We start from the raw sequence: 21932 nt of genomic DNA, 5'->3' as shown, positions 1-21932 counted from the left end.
GAGCTATCCTTATTAGAACATGTAGAATGACCGTTTCAGTTCAAAATTGGTTTAGAAGTGTAAGCGAATAAATTCAACGATTGCCTATCCGATTTCTCATTTCTGCCATCCGACTTGCAGTTACATAAAAGGGCAGTTGCTGATGACCTGTAGACATTCCTTCAGGTCCATTTAAAGAGATGGACGATATATTGATAGTTACTTTTAAAACTTGATATCCTCTAGATCTAAGATGGACGATATATTGATAGTTACTTTTAAAACGTGATATCCTCTAGGTCTAAGATGGACGATATATTGATAGTTACTTTTAAAACTTGATATCCTCTAGGTCTAAGATGGACGATATATTGATAGTTACTTTTAAAACTTGATATCCTCTAGGTCTAAGATGAACGATATATTGATAGTTACTTTTAAAACTTGATATCCTCTAGGTCTTAGATGGACGATATATTGATAGTTACTTTTAAAACTTGATATCCTCTAGATCTAAGATGGACGATATATTGATAGTTACTTTTAAAACTTGATATCCTCTAGGTCTAAGATGAACGGTATATTGATAGTTACTTTTAAAACTTGATATCCTCTAGGTCTAAGATGGACGATATATTGATAGTTACTTTTAAAACTTGATATCCTCTAGATCTTAGATGGACGATATATTGATAGTTACTTTTAAAACTTGATATCCTCTAGGTCTAAGATGAACGATATATTGATAGTTACTTTTAAAACTTGATATCCTCTAGGTCTAAGATGGACGATATATTGATAGTTACTTTTAAAACTTGATTTCCTTTGGGAAAAGCTTACGAATGCAAAAAAGTTCAGAAATAAATTTCCATTCGTAAAGAGAAAATGATCTGTTTCATAAAAACAAAAAAAGGCGGAAGATACCTGAAAGAGTCAAAACTAAGAAGTTGAATACAAACGGAGGAAGAGACCAAGCATACATTCAAACGTCTATAAGACACTCCATACATAACACAACCAAATGACTGAGCAACACGAACCCCACCAAAAACTGAGGTCGATTAATCTATCGTATATGTATCACGTGATATATATGAATCGACATTATCTATATTTAGAGGTTAAAAATGTTCGCTACTTTGTTTCAAAATAATAAGCTTTTTCAATAACTGTTATAAACTGATAGTATATAAATAAAGGAACTAAAAAAGCAGAAAAAAATAAAGGGTCCGTGTGCTTGTTTTCGAGATATAAGCCATTGAAAAATTGGCGGGAAATGATTATCTCCTGATTTTTTTATACTTTTAACGTTGGCACCTTTTTTCTTTCAAAAACAATGAAAAAATAACAAGGATTCTATAAGATTTTCAAATATAGTTTTTTAAACTATGTAATGAAATTATGAAAAGAAAAGTACGGGTTAGTGGACAAAATTATGTAATGGCCAAACATCGATAAAACCAGAGGATTCCGAAAATCTGGCAAAAATTCAAAAACAAGAGGAGCGAACATCCTTAACAATGCTGTTGTTCGGCTACATTGAAGATTATTATACCTCTTTCTTTTAAAAATATAAAGAAATCAAATCTTACAAGATCTTGGATCGGATTTGGTTCATATTCGACAAGGAAATCAAGTGTTTTTTTCTGATAAGAGTCACACTAAATCTCGCTTTTACAGCTGGTTCATCGAAACACGGGAATGCTTTTCTTGCATCGGTTGGCGCCATCTGTGTTGAGGCAATATAACTGTTGAATACATAATGAACAAATATATAATTATTGACAATACAAGAACATTATTATTTTGATTGGTTCACAGCATACATATAAACCTTTAAACAGACTTATTCAGAAAAGATATAGTTACGATACTGTTGTCAGGTCATTAAAGATGGCATATTTTGGTATTAATATTGATTCACTCATAGGGTCTTTGCATCGGAAACAAAACACATTTCTTCTAAAACCAGTTGTTGATATGATACGGGTTATGTTCTTCTCATATATTTTATGATGGTATGATACTAAACCCCTAACGGGAGGGATTGTACTTGATTTTCATATGATGAAGACATAATCTTTCAATCAGTTTAATTGAGCTCAGGAGTTGGCATGTCAGTAACTGCTAGTAGTCCCTTGTTAATTTATGTATCATTGTCATTTTGCTTAGTTTCTTTTGTTATCTATTCTGACATCGGACTCGGACTTCTTTTAAACTGAGTTTTACTGTGCGTTTTGCTGTGTGTTTGTGTATTCTACATTGGCTAGAGGTATAGGGGGAGGGTTGAGATCTCACAAAACATGTTTAACCCCGCCACATGTATGCGCCTGTCCCAAGTCAGGAGCCTCTGGCCTTTGTTAATCGTGTATGTTTTTTTTAAATTTTAGTTCATTTATATGTTTTGGAGTTTAGTGTGACTTTTACATATAAACTGTACATTTGTAAAAATGTATATCAACTGTATATCTGTAAAGATGTATATACACAGTTAAAATATATCTTTAAAGATGAACATAGTATACTCTTATTCACAGATCCACCGTTTGTTTAAATGCATCTTAACAGATACGCATTTTATATGCTTCTCAAGAGATGTACAATCTACATGCATCTCAAAATATGTACAGGGTATAGAGAATAGTGAATGGAAACGGGGAATCTGTCAAAGAGACAACAGTCCGACCAAAGAGCAGAAAACAGCTGAAAGCCACCATGGGTCTTTATTGCAGCAAAAAAATCACTCATCCGGAGTTGTGCTTCAGCCGGCCGCTGAACAATAATGCCTATTAGTTCAACACACTAACCCCTGAAACAAATGAACCAAAATTTTAAAACCAAACAAGATTAACAAAGGCTAGGGGTACCTGAATTGGGACAGGCGCAAAAATGCGACATAGTTAAACGTGTTTTTCGGGACTCAACCCTTTCCCTTTACTTGTGGAATATACAACCACACAGCAAAACGTACAGTGAAACTCGGTTTAAAAGAAGTCCGAGTCAGATGTTAGAATAGGTAACAGACGAAACTAAACAAAAAGACAATGACCAACATAAATAAACAAAGGACTACAAGCAGTTACTGATGTGCCAGCTCCAGACTTCAATCATACTGATTGAACGATTATGTCTCCATCATATGAAAATCACGCACAAACCCTCCCGTAAGGGGTTAAGTATCATGCCATCATAAATTGTAAGAGAAGAACATATTAGAAGGGTATATGAATCTTTACAGATAAACAAAAAAGATTGCTTGTACTGATGTAGCTGTGTATACTGTTCAAACTTCTAAGTTTTACTTACATTGTATCATTTCCACGTTGGTATGAACTTTGATAAAACCCAGGCGGTCTAGAAAGTAAAGGTCCACGAAACTCAATGTAAACAGAATAGTTCGATCCGCTCACTAACTGTGTATTTGTTTTCAAAATCAGGAAGTGATTGACAGTATCAAATTCTATTGTAGGAATAATTGGATTTTGTCCAGGTGCCATTGGTTCTATTCTGACAGAACTTGTCGTAATGTTAAGCTGATTGCTGTGTAGAACGATTTCGTTTGTTGACTGTCTGCATTCCATTTCAATCGTAACTTTTCCAATAAAATAGAAGTCTGTTGGATTTGTTTCATATATAAAAGGTTGTAGTTCAAGTTCGTATAAAACTGGATACAGATTGAGCGGCAAACGAACATCTCTGCCACCAGGTGGCGTTGTAATTACAGGTGGAGTTGTAGTTGTAGATGGCGGCAGAGTAGGTTTCCTTGGTCCGTACCTATAGTATTGTGTCGGTTTGCTACCTGAAAGTAATTCTATGCTTAGCGATATTATATGTACATATGTTAAATATTTGAAATTGACGAATTGATTAAACATTTGACATGTTGTTTGGACTTGTTTGTCTTTTTGTTGTTTTTTTCTTACTCTTTGCTATGGTATTTTTTATTTATTTTCAAATTATTAGCTTTAAATATCCCCTTGGTAACTTCCGCCTCTTTTTTAAATATATGATATTGTAAATTTTAAAATGTTGAAAGCAGAATAAAATTCGAAAAGAATTTTCAATGACGAAAAGTTAATAAAAAAAACATAAGAATTGCTTAATTTATCGAATAACAAAATTCTTATGTTGTTCTCCAACAAACAACATTTAGACCTGAATACATTTTATTTTAATATAAAAACTGGCTTGTTATTAATATGAAATTTTGGTCGGAGTACAACAAAACCTCTATAGCAATGTTCTTATGGTTCCGAAAGCTGAATCCTACTTGTTAACCATATAGAACTAAAGTATCTGACGATTTATGTTTTTCTTAATTCAAGTTAATCCTTCAAATATAAAGTGAACATGGATGGAGACCCCATATCCTTTGTTTTTCTATTATTGATATTTTTCTGTCGATTCAATAATAAGCACGTAAACACATACATCCGTACTGAGATAACAGTAAGCAAACGCCGCAAAATAAGAAACAAAATGTCCCGATAATAGAGAAATGAAAAGAAATGGCAAAAAAAAAAAAAAAACAATAAAGAGGGACGGCATCCAACTAAAACAGTGGACAATCTCACAGACACAAAAACATGTTTGTGAAAGTCCCCTTTACCTGAGCATGCTGGGTTTGGGCGGCTTTGTAATTGCTCGTATGATAACTAGAGCGTCATATCTCTTTATTTTATCCATATAGTGTTAAAACAAATCATTGCTGTCCCTTACCTCTGTATCGATTTGAATGCCTCCAAGATCGTACTCCTGAAATGTAATAAGGCCTATGACAGTCAGGAATATGACAGTTGTTTTTCCATTCGTTTGATGTGTTAAATCTTTTGATTTTTTCATTAAAAAGGGACTTTCAGTTTTGAATTTTCCTTGGAGTTCGGTATTTTTGTTTTGTTCTTTTACATTTTTTTTATATATAGTACTGAAATAAGTGTAAAAAACTTAAACAATTTGTGAGTGAAGCAATGGTTAATTTATCATTTAAAATGGTCAAACATCAGCTTTCTGTTAAGAAAAATCTTAATTATAGTGATAAAAGAGATGCGAAATATACCAAAGGAATAACCATGGCAATGTCATGGCAACTAAATGAAAAACGATCAAATGACAAACAATAGTATTCAAAACACAACATAGAAAACTAAATACTGTAAACAGGGAAATTTTCACGGCAGTTTTATTTTTGCTATTTTCGAGGTAAGAGTTAAAGCGAGAAAATAAAACGACCACGAATATTTCAAAGAAAACCGAACACAAAGATGAAGACCATACATGACCTTGTATCAATAGGATATGTAGTTGACCAATTTAAAACATTTTTTACTGACTACAAAACATAACTGTATTTCTTAATGAAGGTCAATGTTAGAGATCAAAACTTTAATACATTATAGTCTAATCAACATGGATGACATCTCAAGCAAGTGAACACAACGGATATTGCTAAATAAACAACTATCGTTACTGTTATGTAAATGACACCTGTCAATAAGGTTTAAAATGATTACCTCATTGTATCTGCTACACAGATCGATCAGATTATAAGATTTATTAATTAGCAGTTATACTGTCAACATTTAGTTCAGTCTTAATCATGTCATTCCTCTATGTTTCATTTGATTGTGTTTTTACAAGCAAACATGAATTATAGCTTTAAATATATACCAACAAAGGAATTCTGATCTATTTTATCACTTAATTAAAAAAAAACATGTAAAACTGTACAGTTTGCAAATTTTTTATGAAAAACTTGTAAAGGACATCGGGACATCGCGAATTCAAAACGGCGCGAATTTAGATCTTGTTGGTAAATCGCGAAAAGAAGACAGCGCGACAATTTACCGGTTTACAGTACAGAATACCACCCAAAACCGGGTGATATCAGTTGCTCTTGGAGGGTAATCAGATCCTGCACCACATTGGCTACATCTCAGTGAGCAGAGCAACGTTTTTCTTTTACAGATCTAGGAATATAAAGGATATACGTTTCTATTCCAAATTTTACTGATCAAGTATTAATACAGCTTATATCTGGTTGAAGAGAGGCAAGATTTTCAAATTGTCTGGGAATTAGATCTTAAAGGGGTAAATCTGTAATGTGAGAGATAACTTTTACAAATGATTGTAATTATATCTTAATGACCTCTTAAAGGGGGTATATCTGTAATGTGATAGTAGTATACCGCTGAAAAAAACGTAACAACAGAAACACTGAACTACAACAAAAGCAAACGCCAACATACATAGAAACGAACTGTAGATAACAACTGCCATATTTCTGAATTGTACAGGACATTTTAAGACAAAATGGTGGATTGAAACTGGTTTAAAGGTTAGCCAAACCTCTCGCTTATATGTCAATGTTAAAAATACCGCTAAAATGACAACACTACGTGCCAGGAATACAGTACAAACAAAGGCAGGAACATCAGCACAAAGAAATACATAAATAAATAATATAATAGTACATTACAACATTTAAACCGCAGATAAACACATATTATTCACATTTAATTGTCAGAATTGTTCAACAGCAGGAGGGACAATTGATAAGTTGTGGTATGAGTGCCAATGAGACAACTCTCCATCCAAGTCAAAATTTATAAAAGTAAACCATTATAGGTCACAGTACGGTCTTCAACACGGAGCCTTGGCTCACACCGAACAGTAAGCTGAACATGTTTGTGAGTGCTATTTGTCCCTGTGAAATTAAATAACACCTTGGTAGATCATTAATGGCCTCTTACCATTCCATGGTATATAGGAATAGATGGAGTTGTGGGGTCAGTAAAAGGTCAACTAGACAATAAGCCAACGACAAACATAACTACAGAAAACACGTCAAATGTGTATATGTAATATCCCAATATCTTATCCATAATACATAATATATCTCTACAGTATAAAAATAACGAGATGTGGTATAACCGCCAATGAGACAACTATCCACCAGAGTTCAAATCAAGTAGATGTAAGCATAAGGTTTTAGACTTTCATTTCTGTTGGCCTCAAGCATCAATAAAGAGACATAATTTGTCGAAATGAGCATTTTGTAAAGTAAAATTAGTGCCATTGATGTTATTTTACTAAATTCAAGAAACAAAACATTGATGCATGTCTTACCATTGTGCCGGTTATGGTGACGTTTTTGTCGGTTATGGTGACCTTTGTGTCGGTAATACTGACGTCCATGACGTCCTTGAAAAGAGAAAGCAATAACAAAATATTATGACGATATCTTAAATAAGGTAAATGGTATGTATTACAATAGTTCGATCAGATGACATATTCCCGATTTCAACAAATTGTCCGGAGCTACATGAATTAATTTTTTGAGCAAACTGGTTTTTTTTTAATCATGCACTCAAGATCATTTTCTTATCCGGATGACTTACATCTAGAAACTGATAATGATGGTCGGCTGAAAACAAAACTTTACGACTGTCACAAAAGATTTCAGCTTCCCAATTGTGAATTTCCATTTCTATGAAGCAACATTCCAGCAGCGCCTGCATACGGAGTATATATCTCCTAATTGATACGATATTCCAGGGCTTGTATTTCCTATCATGATTTTCTTGATAGAGGATTGCTGTTCACAAGGAAGCTTTTAACCAAGAGTTCCAAGTGGTGAAGTTAAAATCGTCCCTTCGTAACTTTTACTGACGTCATCACGAGTTGGTTAACCGTTATGGAATATCTGTTTCACAGATGACAACGGATATGTTTCAATTGCCGTAACTACAATCCCCCCCCCCTTTTCCCCGAAAGTGACTTACTGAATAAGACTTATCAGCGGGTATCTACTAACATGAGCAACATGACGGATACCACATGTAAAGCAGGATCTGCTTTCCCTTCCGGAGCAACTGAGATCACCCCCAGTTTTTAGTGGGGTTCGTCTTTGGTTTTTAATGTTGTGTTTTGTGTACTGTTGTTTGTCTGTTTGTCTGTTTCTTTTTTAGCTATGGCGTTGTCAGTTTATGAGTTTAAATGCACCTTTGGTATGTACTTCGCCTCTCTTTTAATGGTAGAATAGAATTTTCCTATCGAATGTCGGGTACTTTAAATTCCTCCACCAAATAAAAACAATTTGCTTCCATGGTAAAGAAAAGGTCAGTAAAAAAAAACAGAAAAAAAAAAACAATTATTGCAACAAAAATATCAGTACAGAGATATACCTTGTAGAGTATATTCCAACAGAACTAATAAAAGTAGAATTTTCAACAGCATAATGTGTAAACCGATTGTCGCCTTGATGTTCGAAAGTCTCCAGTACGGCTGAAAAAATTAATAATTATAAAATAATAAATCATGATATAGCCATTTAGTCTTCTCATTTGAATTATAAAATGAATATTATCATTCATTAGTAGCAAGATTTCAGTCTGAAACGGTCATTTTGGTCTGATCAAGTCTTAATCGACTGAATATACCGCAAGAGAAAAACGTTAAGACTTTTTCAGACACTCAGACGCTGTTCCGATATACCTTGTTCAGTCCGTTCAGTCATGTCAAGATAAACAAGACAGATTTTTCTAGCGTTCGATTAAGACTTGATCAGACCACGTTCAGATCAAATCAGACCAAAGGTAAAAATGCTGTTTAGATTTTGTAAGATCGTGTTCAGTCGTGTTAAGATTTTAAATATTCGGATGCAAAACGGGCAACACTTTCTCTATATTTATCAGGGGTTGCTCCCCCTTTATGAATAAAATCGGCAAAGCTTGGAGGATATTCTTTTGTGGTCTTTTAATGTAATATTGTATGTCTATTTCATTAAATAACGTATGCAAACTTATAATTCATTTTTTTTCGAATAATTTTTAACATTTAATTGGTTATATAAGGAATGCATAATTGTTGTAACCGGAAAAGTGTGCAAGTCATAAAAACTTTGAAGTCGTGCTTTCTGGCATTAAGTAATCCTGTATTTATTCATTCCATCTGTAAAGATACAATGATTAGCAATATATCTCAAAATTGTTCTTAAACAAATTTCCGTCTGTAATGTAAAATAATTTTTCTTAGCCTTATAAAATTTGCCAGGGAAAATAAATTCTGAGAACTTCCATCTGATTTACTTTAATCATTTTAATTTTTGACAGATGACAGACGTTTGGTGAAAGTTATTTACATTTAAAAAAAATGGCTGTTTTATCCATGAAAGTAAAATGAAATATATTTCCATGTTTTATCATATATAAGGATAAACAGGGTAAAATTATAAAACATTATTTTTTCAAAATAAATGCAACAAGAATACAAGCATATTTTAATCGTTTAGTTTACAGTTTATATTTACCATTAGGTACCTATAAAGCCCGGTTTTGATACTTCCCTGACATTTTTTCCATCAAGTTTTTTTTTTAGCGAGGACTAATAAAGAATAAATTATATTATAGACAAATATAAAATGGCACAAGTTAAGAAACGATTGATAAAAAGAAAATGTACATAATTATAAATCTAGTGTACGGTATATATTTCTGTTTCGTAGCAGATTTGTCTTTTTTTTTTTTATAGCAGCAGTGTTTTAAACTTCTCATTCTAAAAACAATGAGACGCTTACTTGATTTTTCGCAATTGACATAAAAGCTATGAAATAACGTACGTAACGAACTGACGTGTACTAATAACCGGTAGCAGTTTATAACATTTTCATTTCGATAAAAAAATATACAAATTAAGTAAATGAGTACCATATTGTTACATTCAAAAGTCTAACTAAAGTAAATGATTGATAGAAATGCATTGATTGTATTGTATCGATCGTAAAATTAATGTGCAGTGTTAAGTATTTCACATCGATAACCACTTAGATGTTCAACTGATTCAACAGAACATTAAAGCTAGGTTAGGTTCAAATGCAGTTCATTACGCTACAATTGTAACCATTATTTATATTTTTTAAACATTTATGTCGAGGAAAAGACACAGGTGACATTGTGGAAAATTATCTAAAAAAATGAATTGTGACTTTTAGTCCTGTGACTTTTTGTCCATGACTTTATGTCTGTGACTTTTTTCCTATGACTTTCTGTCCTACATTCCGTTCAACAACCCAACATACTCATTCGAGATTGATATTTACTTCTTTTCCACAAGCACGCATTATGTATGAATAAAGTTGAAACGAATGTAGAACAGAAGGTCACAGGACAAAAAGTCACGGACAAAACGTCACAGGACAAAAAGTCACAATTCAGTTTTTGAGATTATTTTCTTTGAATAAAAAAATACTTATTTAAAAAAAAAGTGGCTTCGTACCTAAACGGCTTCATGGTGTTAAAAAATATATCCTTTTGCATGATTAAAATTTAATAAATCTTTAATTATCAAGGCTAATGAACAATTTCCTAAACTGTAAAAAATTATATATGTAATAAAAAGTAATTATTTCAAGATCTTTCTCTTATATATTCAAACATTTGTCAACAAATTATTTGTGACTTTTTGTCCTATCAAATTTGTGACTTTCTATCATGTGACTTTTTAGTCCTGTGACTTTCTGTCCGTTTGCCGTTAAAAAAGGACCTCCCGCACTCAGGGAGATTGATTGATTGTTGGTTGCTTAACGGCCAGTGTCAAATATTTCATGCATGTTCAGGACGAGAACAAATTAACAATAAAAACAATAGGTAGGTCCGGTAATAGAGGTCAACTGGGTTGCAGGTCGGGAAAATTTAGACTGCCACGGGAAAATTTGAACTGCCACTTGAAAATGAGGGTATACTGGATAGAGACAAATTTAGCCTTGCAACAGGCCACCTAAGAACCCCTCAAAGAGTTGTTGCAAGGGTTCTTAACGTGCAGAGAGCGTGACACTCTCTCGACACGAGGCATCGGATTTAACGTCCCCATTCTGACCGGACGTGGCTGCGTACTTGATACATCCCGCACAGCCAAACGGACGCCCTACTTTGGCAAGGGTTTTACTGCCGATAGGAAGAAGACCTGTAGTGACCATATTTCTATTCCCCAGTAACTCTTTGGGATCACTCAGGGAGAGAAAGCTGCCGCCACTACCAACGCTAATTGTTAGATAGAATAATAAGTACATCAGTCATTCTCAATTTTAAATTTATATAATCAAAATATGCATGCTGGTGCTTTAAAAAACTGTTTTAAATGTTGAATTTAAGGAATGTTCTGATTTTAAAAAATTTAATCTTTCTTTTTTGCTATCGATTGATATCATTCTGCATATCATGTAATATTGTTCGCTGAACATTCAACGAGCATAGCAAAGCATGTGCACTTCGGAATGCAGTCTATAGAAAAAATAAATAAACCTGTTTTAGATTATGTACATTTGAAATCATGAGTCGTGTGTAGTGTTCGACCGATAATCTTTTAATCTATAAAATAGTCGTAGATTACCATTAATATAATTATTCTTTCGCATCTACGTAACTCTATATGCGTATTTTTGCCACTTTACTTAGAAAGATGTGCATGTAATTTAATTATTTTTTTTCAACAAAATGTCCTTATTCAATTTGCTACTTGTCTACAAAAAGAAGCATTTATCTCAGGTAAAATATCAAAAATGAATCCAGAGTTTTGCATGTACATGGACGGCTGTGAATTAAGGATTAGTTACTTTATGGAAAACTCATTTCCCTGGATGGTAGTACACATGCACTTACGGGAAGGATTGTGCCTGATATTCATATGATGAAGACATAATCTTTCAATCAGTTTAATTGAAGTCTGGAGCTGGCATGTCAGTTAACTGCTAGTAGTCTGTTGTTATTTATGTATTATTGTCATTTTGTTTATTTTCTTTGGTTACATCTTCTGACATCAGACTCGGACTTCTCTTGAAAATTTTAATGTGCGTATTGTTATGCGTTTACTTTTCTACATTGGCTAGAGGTATAGGGGGAGGGTTGAGATCTCATAAACATGTTTAACCCCGCCGCATTTTTGCGCCTGTCCCAAGTCAGGAGCCTCTAGCCTTTGTTAGTCTTGTATTATTTTTAATTTTAGTTTCTTGTGTACAATTTGGAGTTTAGTATGGCGTTCATTATCACTGAACTAGTATATATATTTGTTTAGGGGCCAGCTGAAGGACGCCTGCGGGTGCGGGAATTTCTCGCTGCATTGAAGACCTGTTGGTGACCTTCTGCTGTTGTCTGTCCTATGGTCGGGTTGTTGTCTCTTTGACACATTCCCCATTTCCATTCTCAATTTTACTTGTATTTTATCGTTAGTCTGTCTTTCAATAATTTACAGTTTCAAGGAGCACTCTTCATCTTTTGCAAATAGATAAAGAATAAAATGAAAATTTGTTTTCGATTGCATTCAGGCAGAGAGAAACATATTTTTGTTTGTTTCAAATAATTGCAGAAGATTTTTAGTACGGATATAAAACTTTTCTTAATCTTTTCCAATTTGCCAATATGATTTGGTGGTTATTTTTCTGCACACGGTAGATGAACATTGTATGATCTAACTTTTTTCAGAGGTTGGCAAATCTTGAAAATATGATGTTCCCGGGAGTCAGACGTTGCTATATAGAATTCTTGTAAAATTCAGAAACTTACAGTACGGTCATATTTATATATTTCTCCGTTTAAAAAGAAAGTGTAAAAATTTGAAGGCGAAGACCGAAAAAGGGGGAGGGTTGTTACTCGACACTTTCTTCGCAATTTAATGTTGAATGAATAGAAACTATCTACAGAGACGTATTATATGTTTCTGCTATCTAACATCTTTTTTTTCAAATATCGAATACACAATCAAATCTCTAACTTAACCATGTTTGCAGTAATTTTTTTATTGACAAGTTTCTGAAGGCCTTTGATTGGACACCAGTTTAATGTAGCTGTGGCAATCTATCACTTTTATCCAATCAGCTGTCTTATAAAACAAACCTGTATGCGATGATGCTTGAACACAGTCAACATAGTTTTTTTTACAAAAGTTATACAAGATAAAAAAAAATAATTGTAATTTCGGCAAAAAAAAAAAAAAAAAAAAAAAAACAACGTATTTTAGAATCACCAAATAATTGAAATCGGATTTGGATTAGTTTTGTGCTCAATGGAATTTATTAAGACTTTTTTTAATATTTATTCCTTTATAGTGACTATTTTGAGATCGAATTTAATGAGGTTAATATTAAGTATGTGCCAAAACAGGAAACAATATAAGTTGCAAATCAACCAGACTTCGTTTGGATGTGACATGTCTTTAAATTTAATACAGTTGAAATATTGTGGGAGGAGGGGAGAAGTCAAAGACTGAAAAGTGAAACTTTTTTCTGTTAACTATGTGCTATAAATTTAGGTACATCTCTCAACGATTAATCTTCCTCTGTGTATATTCATGGCTTGAGGGAAAGAAAAGCAATAAATCAATACTCAATAACCCTTTCAGTTATGATTTGTCATAAACTGATTTAAGAGCAATCAAACGGAACTCAAACTGTAGGAGATGTGGGTTATGCGTCAATATGACAGCAATCAAACGACAAAAACAACATAAGAACATCATGAGGGCAACATATAGTCTTCAAGAAGAAACGGGTGTCTACACAATATGTCAAGTTCTAAATCGTCACGAGTTTATATAAAAATTGTGAATACATTGAACAAAAACAATTAAAGATCTGCCATTAAAACGCGATTTTTCAAATAATGTAACAATTTAGGTGAAAGCCTGAATATAAAAATAAAAAAATAATTTAAATGGTACCAATCTTTTACTACTTAAAGGCATAATTTTCCCTTTCTTTAACCTATAAGAGAAGTTTACCAGGGGCCTGCTTTTCGAAAGTATCTTATGACTAAGACATGCCTTACGATGGTCTTATGACATGTCATAGTCGTAAGATATGTTTTCGAACGTGTCCCAAGTTGCGATATGTCATAACTGTTGTCGTAAACTTAAGATACCTCGAAACATGACTTATGATGGTCTTATGATTATCATAAAAGTTACGACATCTCTTTGACGGATCTAAAGTGACCAGTGTAATTTACTGCATTTATCTTTGCACATGTAGCCTCCCATACTCTCATTTTGTTTGTGTTACTCAGTCTGCTAAATAGTAAAGACTTATTCTTCTCTATTTCGTCGATTAAAATTTGAATCTCCTGCGACCTAAAATGTGGACTCCTTTTCTTACTCACGATTATGTATAATAAATATATATATTGTTTCTTTCCTTATATAGTAGTTAATTAACGTATTTGCACGGACATTTCGTTAAACGAGTACTCGATGTACCAAATCTTAAAAGTATTCACAATTAAATAACACTTCATGTATAATAATACATGAACGGGCGAAGTCCTGAAATTTTATATATACAAACTAAATGTAAACAAATTATCAACTCAGATGTGTTTTCCTTTTCCTTATAGCTTAATGTTCATTATGATGAAAACAATAAAATATTCGTAAATAATAAGAATGGTAATAATAATTATCTTCAAACTTATTATTTTTATAAATATTTTTATCATTTTTCACTCATTATTTAAAATAAAAGAAAATATTTTCACTCATGACAGTCATAACTATATATATAAATAGGTATGACTATTTTACATTTACATTTACATTCTAGGACATATCATATGATAGTCATAAGATGGTCATAAAATTTGTCCTAAGATATATCTTAGGACATATCTTAGGATACTTTCGAAAACCAGGCCCCAGGAGTCATTGATTGAATATCGTCCGCATATTTCCCAAACGGTCATGTAAATTGATGGCGTCATGTGTTAAAACAGATGAAGGGCACCCGAGCCATGTAGATTAAATGGCATACACCGATTTGCTTGTTCAATAACTATAACTTATTAAACAAAGTCCTGCGGACAGAATATTGAAAATCGAAATTTAAAGTGAAAATCTTTGAAAAACTGCCTAATTACGTATACTATTCCTTACGATAATAAGTATCGATGACTAAAAGCCTAAAAGGTGTCATGTGTTTATTTGCAGACGAAAATAATTTGCATTTACTGAAAGAGTTTAACTTGTCAGACATTAAACTCTTATTTAGAAAACTTTTATTATTAATATTAGATTGCATGAAATTTTCTAAGTATATCATTTTTTTCATATGTTTTTAGGATGCGAGCGTATTTACCTGTTGAATGATTTTTTTGACAGAATGTTTTAATTTTTAAAATTCGCTCTTCTCTATTGCCTTCAAGCTAAATGTCATCGTCATATGTATATTTTTCTGCGTTTCGTAGTATAGTAGAAAAATAATGTATTGTACGGTTCATCAAGACTAAGTGTAGTCACGTGTTTAGAATGACCAATGGTCAAGTTTCTTATGGTTTGGCGCCAAGTGTATTGTCTTGTGTTAAGGTCTTCATTCTAGCCGTGGACGTTCGATAGTAAACAACAAAATGGACGAGCCGGCGATTAAACAGTTAATAGCAAACGAGGTTCATAATGCTGTACAGACTTCTCAGAATTCCATGCTTTCCAGAATCGACACTCTGATGAGCAATAAGCTAGGTTCTTTTGAAAGTTCCATGAAAGAATCCCAAAGACAGCTCTCCGATAGCCAAATTGCAAAAATCGAAGAACTAACAACAGACAATTACGAGTTCAAACGGAAGGGCAATAAAGAACAACATAAAATCAACACCAAAATCATCAAGAAGATGAAAGAAGCCCAATCTAACTTACAAGACAGTCCAATGCAGAATGAACAGATAAACTCAGCAACCCAACGAATTGGTGAAGGTATTGATTTGCTAACACATAGGCAAAAACTTGTGAAGATGGCTGATCAGTCAGAAAGCGGGTGGAAGACGGTAGAGGAATACCAGACGAATAGTTTAGCGGATAATTCCGAAGACGAGAAAAGAATACGCAGAGCTGATGTAAGAGCTGCACAGAAAATGAAGGCAGAGAGAAAGACAAAGAAGAGTAGATTTACCCCCATTTCGCACCCCACATCAACCAGATCGAGTGCACCCATACCTGTTCAGATATCATTACCTGTACACAGACCAGGGAAATGCTACGAGTGCGGAAAACCAGGTCATTGGCGTAAAGATCATGCTGCAATGTCAATGAAGCAGAACTTTGATAAGATAAGTATTGATTTTGAATATTTATCAGAATTTCAAGATTTTGAAGAATTCGGTATTTCCGATTCTGAAAATATAACGTATGATTTTTTAAACAAGTCTAGTTTTCATAACGAAAACAACATATCGAAAAGTAAACAAGTAGATAATAGATCGCCAATAGGCATGCTAAAAAGGGCTTTTAATCATTGGACGAAATCAGGTGCTAATGAACAAGTATTAGATATTATCAAGAACGGGTATAAACTACCATTTTACACTGTACCTAGCAATTGTTCACTAAAAAACAACAGATCGGCATTAGATAATCCTGAATTTGTACAGAGTGAGATAGACCAATTAATAAGTTTAGGTTGTGTGTCAAAAGTAGATGTCATACCAAAAGTAGTAAATCCTTTGACAGTAGCTAAAAATAAAAATAAGTTGAGATTAGTTTTAGATGCTAGGCATATAAATCCGCACTTGCATAAATTTAGATTTAAATATGAAGATGCAAGTGATGCATCAAATTTGTTTAACAAGCAAGATTATCTGTTTTCATATGATTTGAAGTCTGCATATCACCATATTGAAATATTTTCTGAACATAAAACATATCTTGGATTTGCATGGGAAATTTCAGGTAAAATTTCCTATTATGTTTTTAATGTATTGCCATTTGGTATTTCAACAGCCGGTTACATTTTCACTAAAGTTACTAGACCGGTAGTACAGTATTTAAGACAAAAGGGTATGAAAATCATTATGTATTTAGATGATGGCATAGGTGGAGCGGAAAATTATGAGAAAGCATTAGAGATAAGTAATCAAGTGCACACAGAATTGCAAATGTTTGGATTTCTTATAGCAGAACAAAAATGCAACTGGCAACCTTCTCAGACAGTTACATGGTTAGGTTTAATATGGGACATGTGTGTTGGTAAGATTTATGCGTCTCCTGAACGTTTAGATAAACTGAGAAATTTTTTAAAACACTTTATCGAGAAAATACCTTCAGGAAACTGTTTATTTAAAGCGAGGTTAGTGGCTTCATTAGTAGGTCAGATAATTTCTATGCAAGCGGCTATGGGTAGTTTGGTTAGGTTGAGAACTAGGAGTCTTTATGAATGCATAATGCAAAAAGCTAGTTGGGATTCGCCAGTTTTCATTAAAGAAATGGCATTTGATGAAGTCGTTTTCTGGAAGGAAAACGTAGAGTTCCTCAATGGAAAGGAACTGTTGGAGGAAAAAATCTGCACCAGTGTGGTGTACACCGATGCCTCTGGTACAGGCTTCGGTGGATATATAGTAGATTATGAAAAAAGCGAAGTAATAGGTTCATGGAAACCTGAGGAACAAGTAAAAAGTTCAACATGGCGTGAACTTGAGGCAGTTTATAGAATGCTTATGTCGAAATTGACCTATTTGAAAGGTCAAAAAGTTCTATGGAGAACTGACAATCAGAACGTCGTACACATATTGTATAAAGGCAGTGTTAAGTCAGATCTACAAAGAATCGCAATAAATATTGCAGACATATGTACTAGGGAAGAAATTCAGTTAAGTCCACAATGGATACCCAGAACTGATAATGTAAAGGCTGATTTATTCAGTAAAAAATCAGATTGTGATGACTGGGAGATCAAAGAATTTATTTTTAACCATCTTAATAAAAAGTGGGGTAGATATTCGATTGACAGATTTGCGTCAGATTACAATAAAAAATGCATGCGTTTTAATTCAAAACATTGGTGCACAGGTACCGAAGGAATTGATGCGTTTAATTACGCATGGGCAGGAGAGAACAATTGGATTGTTCCACCTCCTAGTTTGATTGCAAAATGTATTTTAAAGATACAACAAGAACATGTTACATGTACATTAGTAATTCCCAAATGGACCTCAGCAGCCTTTTGGCCATTGTTAGTGACTGAGGGGGGAAAACTGAAAACTTTTATTGTAGAGTCGGAAAGTTTTTCCTCAAATCATATTTTACGAGGAAGAGGAAAAAACGGTATTTTTGGAATGTACAAATCTGTATTTGACATGATCGCATTAAAAATTTGTTTTTAATTTATTAAAAGCACATGTGCATAGGACATAACGACTGAAACAAATTAAAATACTTACAACAAAAATTATTTTATGAATCGAAATAGATATTTATTGATTTAATTTATTTTGACAGGGATTCAACTAGGACAAACAATAGAAGACGATATTTTAGCAGCTGGTGTGACGTCAGATAACTTTTCAACTTTAGCCAATCGAATGGTACATTTTCTATTACATTCTAGAAGTGACAATACAACTAAATTATATCATGGTGCTTTTCGGAGATTCGAGAAATTCATCGTTTCTGAAGGAGGAGTGGCAATTCCAGCAGAACCTATTCACGTGTCATTATATCTAACCAAACTTTTAGACAATGGTTCTTCGCACAGTGTTTTACAAACTGCTTTTTACGCTATTAAATGGGCGCATAATATAAACAATTTAGATGATCCAACAGATAATAATTTCGCAAAAAATTTGTTAGAATCCTCAAAAAGACAAGAGCATAGTCCAAAAGTTAAGAAAGATATTATTGACTCAGCTGATATAGTTAAGCTATGTGAAAAATATACTAATAGTGAGGACATAGGTGTAATAAGAGATTTAGTCATGATAGTGCTTGGTTACTCTGGTTTTTTACGATTTAGTGAAATCAGTAATATAAAATACAAAGATGTTAAATTTTGTGAATCACATATAAATATTACTATAGAAAAGAGTAAAACCGATCAATACAGATTAGGTGACTCTGTAGTTATTGCTAAAGGTCAATCCGCAGCATGTCCTTTTCTTTTACTTCAAAAGTATTTGAATTTAGCTAATATCAGTTTGTCAAATGAATTCATATTTAGACCTCTTTTTAGATCAGGCAGATATTATAGTTTGATATATAAAAATAAACCACTTAGTTACACTAGGGCTAGAGAATGTATTGTCAATCGTTTGAAGGAAGTTTGTAAAAATTTGAATATTGGGTTGCATTCACTGAGAGCTAGTGGTGCTACAAAAGCAGCGAATTCAAATGTAAGCGACAGGTGTTGGAAACGTCATGGTCGTTGGAAGAGCGACTCGGCCAAGAACGGATATGTCGCTGATTCATTAGAACATAGATTAGAAGTGACCAAACATTTAGGTATTTGACATTTTTAGGGGGAAACGTTTTTCAAGTATTTATTGTTCTAACTATTCTGCGCCCGTTCTTTGTGGATTTCTATAGTTCGTCCGCACGGCAAATGCAAAATATATTGAGTTATTTTTTAGATTTATATAGTTTTGAAGTATAGTCCAATTTGTATTTGGTATACTGGTCAGTCAACATTTTGAGTATGTTTGGTATGTCTAGTATGGTATAGTAAATACGTATATTTTTCTGCGTTTCGTAGTATAGTAGAAAAATAATGTATTGTACGGTTCATCAAGACTAAGTGTAGTCACGTGTTTAGAATGACCAATGGTCAAGTTTCTTATGGTTTGGCGCCAAGTGTATTGTCTTGTGTTAAGGTCTTCATTCTAGCCGTGGACGTTCGATAGTAAACCACAAATTACAAGTGTATATATTTATATATAAGTATGTTATAAACAGTGGCTGTTTATTTTTGTATTTGGTTTTTTTTTTGAGCGCTGGACTTGACGCTTTCTCTGGAAGTGGTGTCGGCATTACCTCGAGTTACAGGTTTCCATGAAATTATTTTTTATGGTTTTTCCTGGGTGGCATTCATCACTAATGACGGAGATAAAGATTCAAGGAATAGAATCTTTTATATTGTTTCAAAAATATAGACTAAGATGGACAAATCTGTTAGTCTAATTTATCATTTTCAATTGATGTATTGTATAAATATGTATCGTCACATAATGTCAGATTATATCATATTAAATGCCGGCTAGTTCGTCCGCACGGCAAATGCAAAATATATTGAGTTATTTTTTAGATTTATATAGTTTTGAAGTATAGTCCAATTTGTATTTGGTATACTGGTCAGTCAACATTTTGAGTATGTTTGGTATGTCTAGTATGGTATAGTAAATACGTATAATGAACGACAATAATCAATTTGTTATGCATATACCATCTGCTGTTAATTCTTACCTAGGTACAAATTTAAAAAGTAGTCGTATTACGTAATTACTACGAATGTAAAATTATCGATTAGATAACTTCAGTAAAACATGCACTGTATCTCTTCACTGGCGTGTTTTAAACAGATATTTTTATCTGAAAATAAGATTACATTTGTTTGTTGAAGATTTATTCGTGATGTTGATAATTTCTCTTTATTCTTGTATCGAATTTTTTTTGATTTTTCATTAAACTGTACCGATAAAGAATTTGATAGACACATTCAAGGATATTTAATTGTCATTATTTTTTTGATATAGTTGAAAATAATCTTAAAACTGAACTGTGATTTTTTTGTCATGTGACTTTCTGTCCTACATTCCAATAAAAACAAACAAATGCGATGCACAATAAATCCACTCTAATTAATGGAATTTCTTATTCTTTGAAATTTACGTTGCGAGGAAATCAAATTAAAAAAAGATATATATAATTGAAGAACCACGTCTCTTTTACGTCAAAGCATAGATATAATTGCCATATATATGGCTATTATATCTATGTTCAAAGCATATACAAATGTAGGGAGAGGACTTCAGTAATGTTGTTATACTGACTTCAATCCAATTTGCTACTTTTGCAAATAAAATATGTTTAAACAAAAACAAAAACAAGGTATAAACGAAAACAAGTCACTACTGGTAAAGTAACTAAATAGTTGACCAACATATAATCTATGTTCCCGCTTTTATACCTATTTTTTTTTTTATCGTCCATTGCAGTTATCATTTTTTTTTAATCATTAATTGTTTTTAATTATGCGACTCTAGAAAATGTGAATGGATCTGAATCAAATTAATCTTACATTGTTTTACTACAGGTCCGTTAATTGTATCTAATATACAAATATTTTACCTGTAAAGACATGTAGTTTCAAAAGCACGGGAGATGAAATTGATTTCACATCTGGGTGTCCAAGATACACGATGCGATGGATCCGTTTATTGTAGTAAACCCTTATTTTATACATGTAAAAACAGCATGCGAGAAGAATTTTGATTTCACAGCTGGGTGCCTAAGATACACGGAGGCTCCGTTTATTGTAGTAAACCCTACACACTAAATGGTTATAAAAATGCCATCTGAATTTGTATTTGATTTTTCTTTGTTTTTTTATCAATGATTGTTTCAATATAAACAGATCTTTAAAAATACAGGATTCAATGATTTCCAATATCGCTTTCGTATTTAAATATTTAGTACATACCCCAAAAAAGAAAGATTAGAAGTGTATAAGATTTGGTAATTATGCAAGAAGCTGAAAGTTATAGAAATGTGACCAAAATTGAATCTAAAATTTTCCCTACGTGATTTTAATTTGTTAACCAATTCTTTCTGAGTCTTCCGTTTGACCCCCCCCCCCCCCCCTTCTTATTTGTGTTCTCTTTTATTCCAGTCTATACTTATTCTGTTAATGAAAATGGGAAGGTTTTTCCCCTAATTAAATTCTTCAGTTTCTGGTTTCCTTGGTCATTGAAGAACAACGCACAGCCTAAGCAAGATAAAAGAAATTTTTTCTAAATAATCGTTTTTTTTTTTTTTTTCATTCCCTTCTCAGAATATATGAGCGTCTAGATGGGGGTTTACAGAATAGAGAACAATGAGCTAAAAATATAAAGAATGGAGAAAAATGGACCAAAAACATAGAGAATAGTGGGGAGCTAAAATATAAAGAATAGAGAATAAAGGGCAAACATTATAAAGAATAGAGAAAATTGACCAAA

At 32.9% G+C, this 21932-nt stretch overlaps 1 protein-coding gene across 5 annotated transcripts in view; it reads right to left on the bottom strand.

Moving 5' to 3' along the window:
* The window catches only part of LOC127732499 (aminopeptidase N-like), an 80483-nt gene that overhangs the window by 40133 nt on the left and 18418 nt on the right, over positions 1-21932 (bottom strand). For 4 of the 5 annotated variants that reach the window (XM_052241532.1, XM_052241534.1, XM_052241533.1 and 1 more), the window contains 5 exons: positions 8163-8262; positions 7105-7179; positions 4699-4734; positions 3286-3778; positions 1572-1727 (listed from right to left, as the gene is read on the bottom strand). In XM_052241532.1, the coding sequence (XP_052097492.1) occupies positions 1572-1727; positions 3286-3778; positions 4699-4734; positions 7105-7179; positions 8163-8214 (812 nt within the window). In that variant the 5' untranslated portion in view covers positions 8215-8262. The remainder of the gene's footprint in view (positions 1-1571; positions 1728-3285; positions 3779-4698; positions 4735-7104; positions 7180-8162; positions 8263-21932) is intronic. The other variant, XM_052241535.1, reaches the window with a different exon arrangement.

Source organism: Mytilus californianus, unplaced genomic scaffold, assembly GCF_021869535.1.
Source record: "Mytilus californianus isolate M0D057914Y unplaced genomic scaffold, xbMytCali1.0.p SCAF_25, whole genome shotgun sequence".
NCBI classification, from domain to species: domain Eukaryota; kingdom Metazoa; phylum Mollusca; class Bivalvia; order Mytilida; family Mytilidae; genus Mytilus; species Mytilus californianus.
The sequence above is the reverse complement of the archived record's forward strand: the minus strand, read 5'-3'. Positions and strand labels throughout refer to the sequence as shown.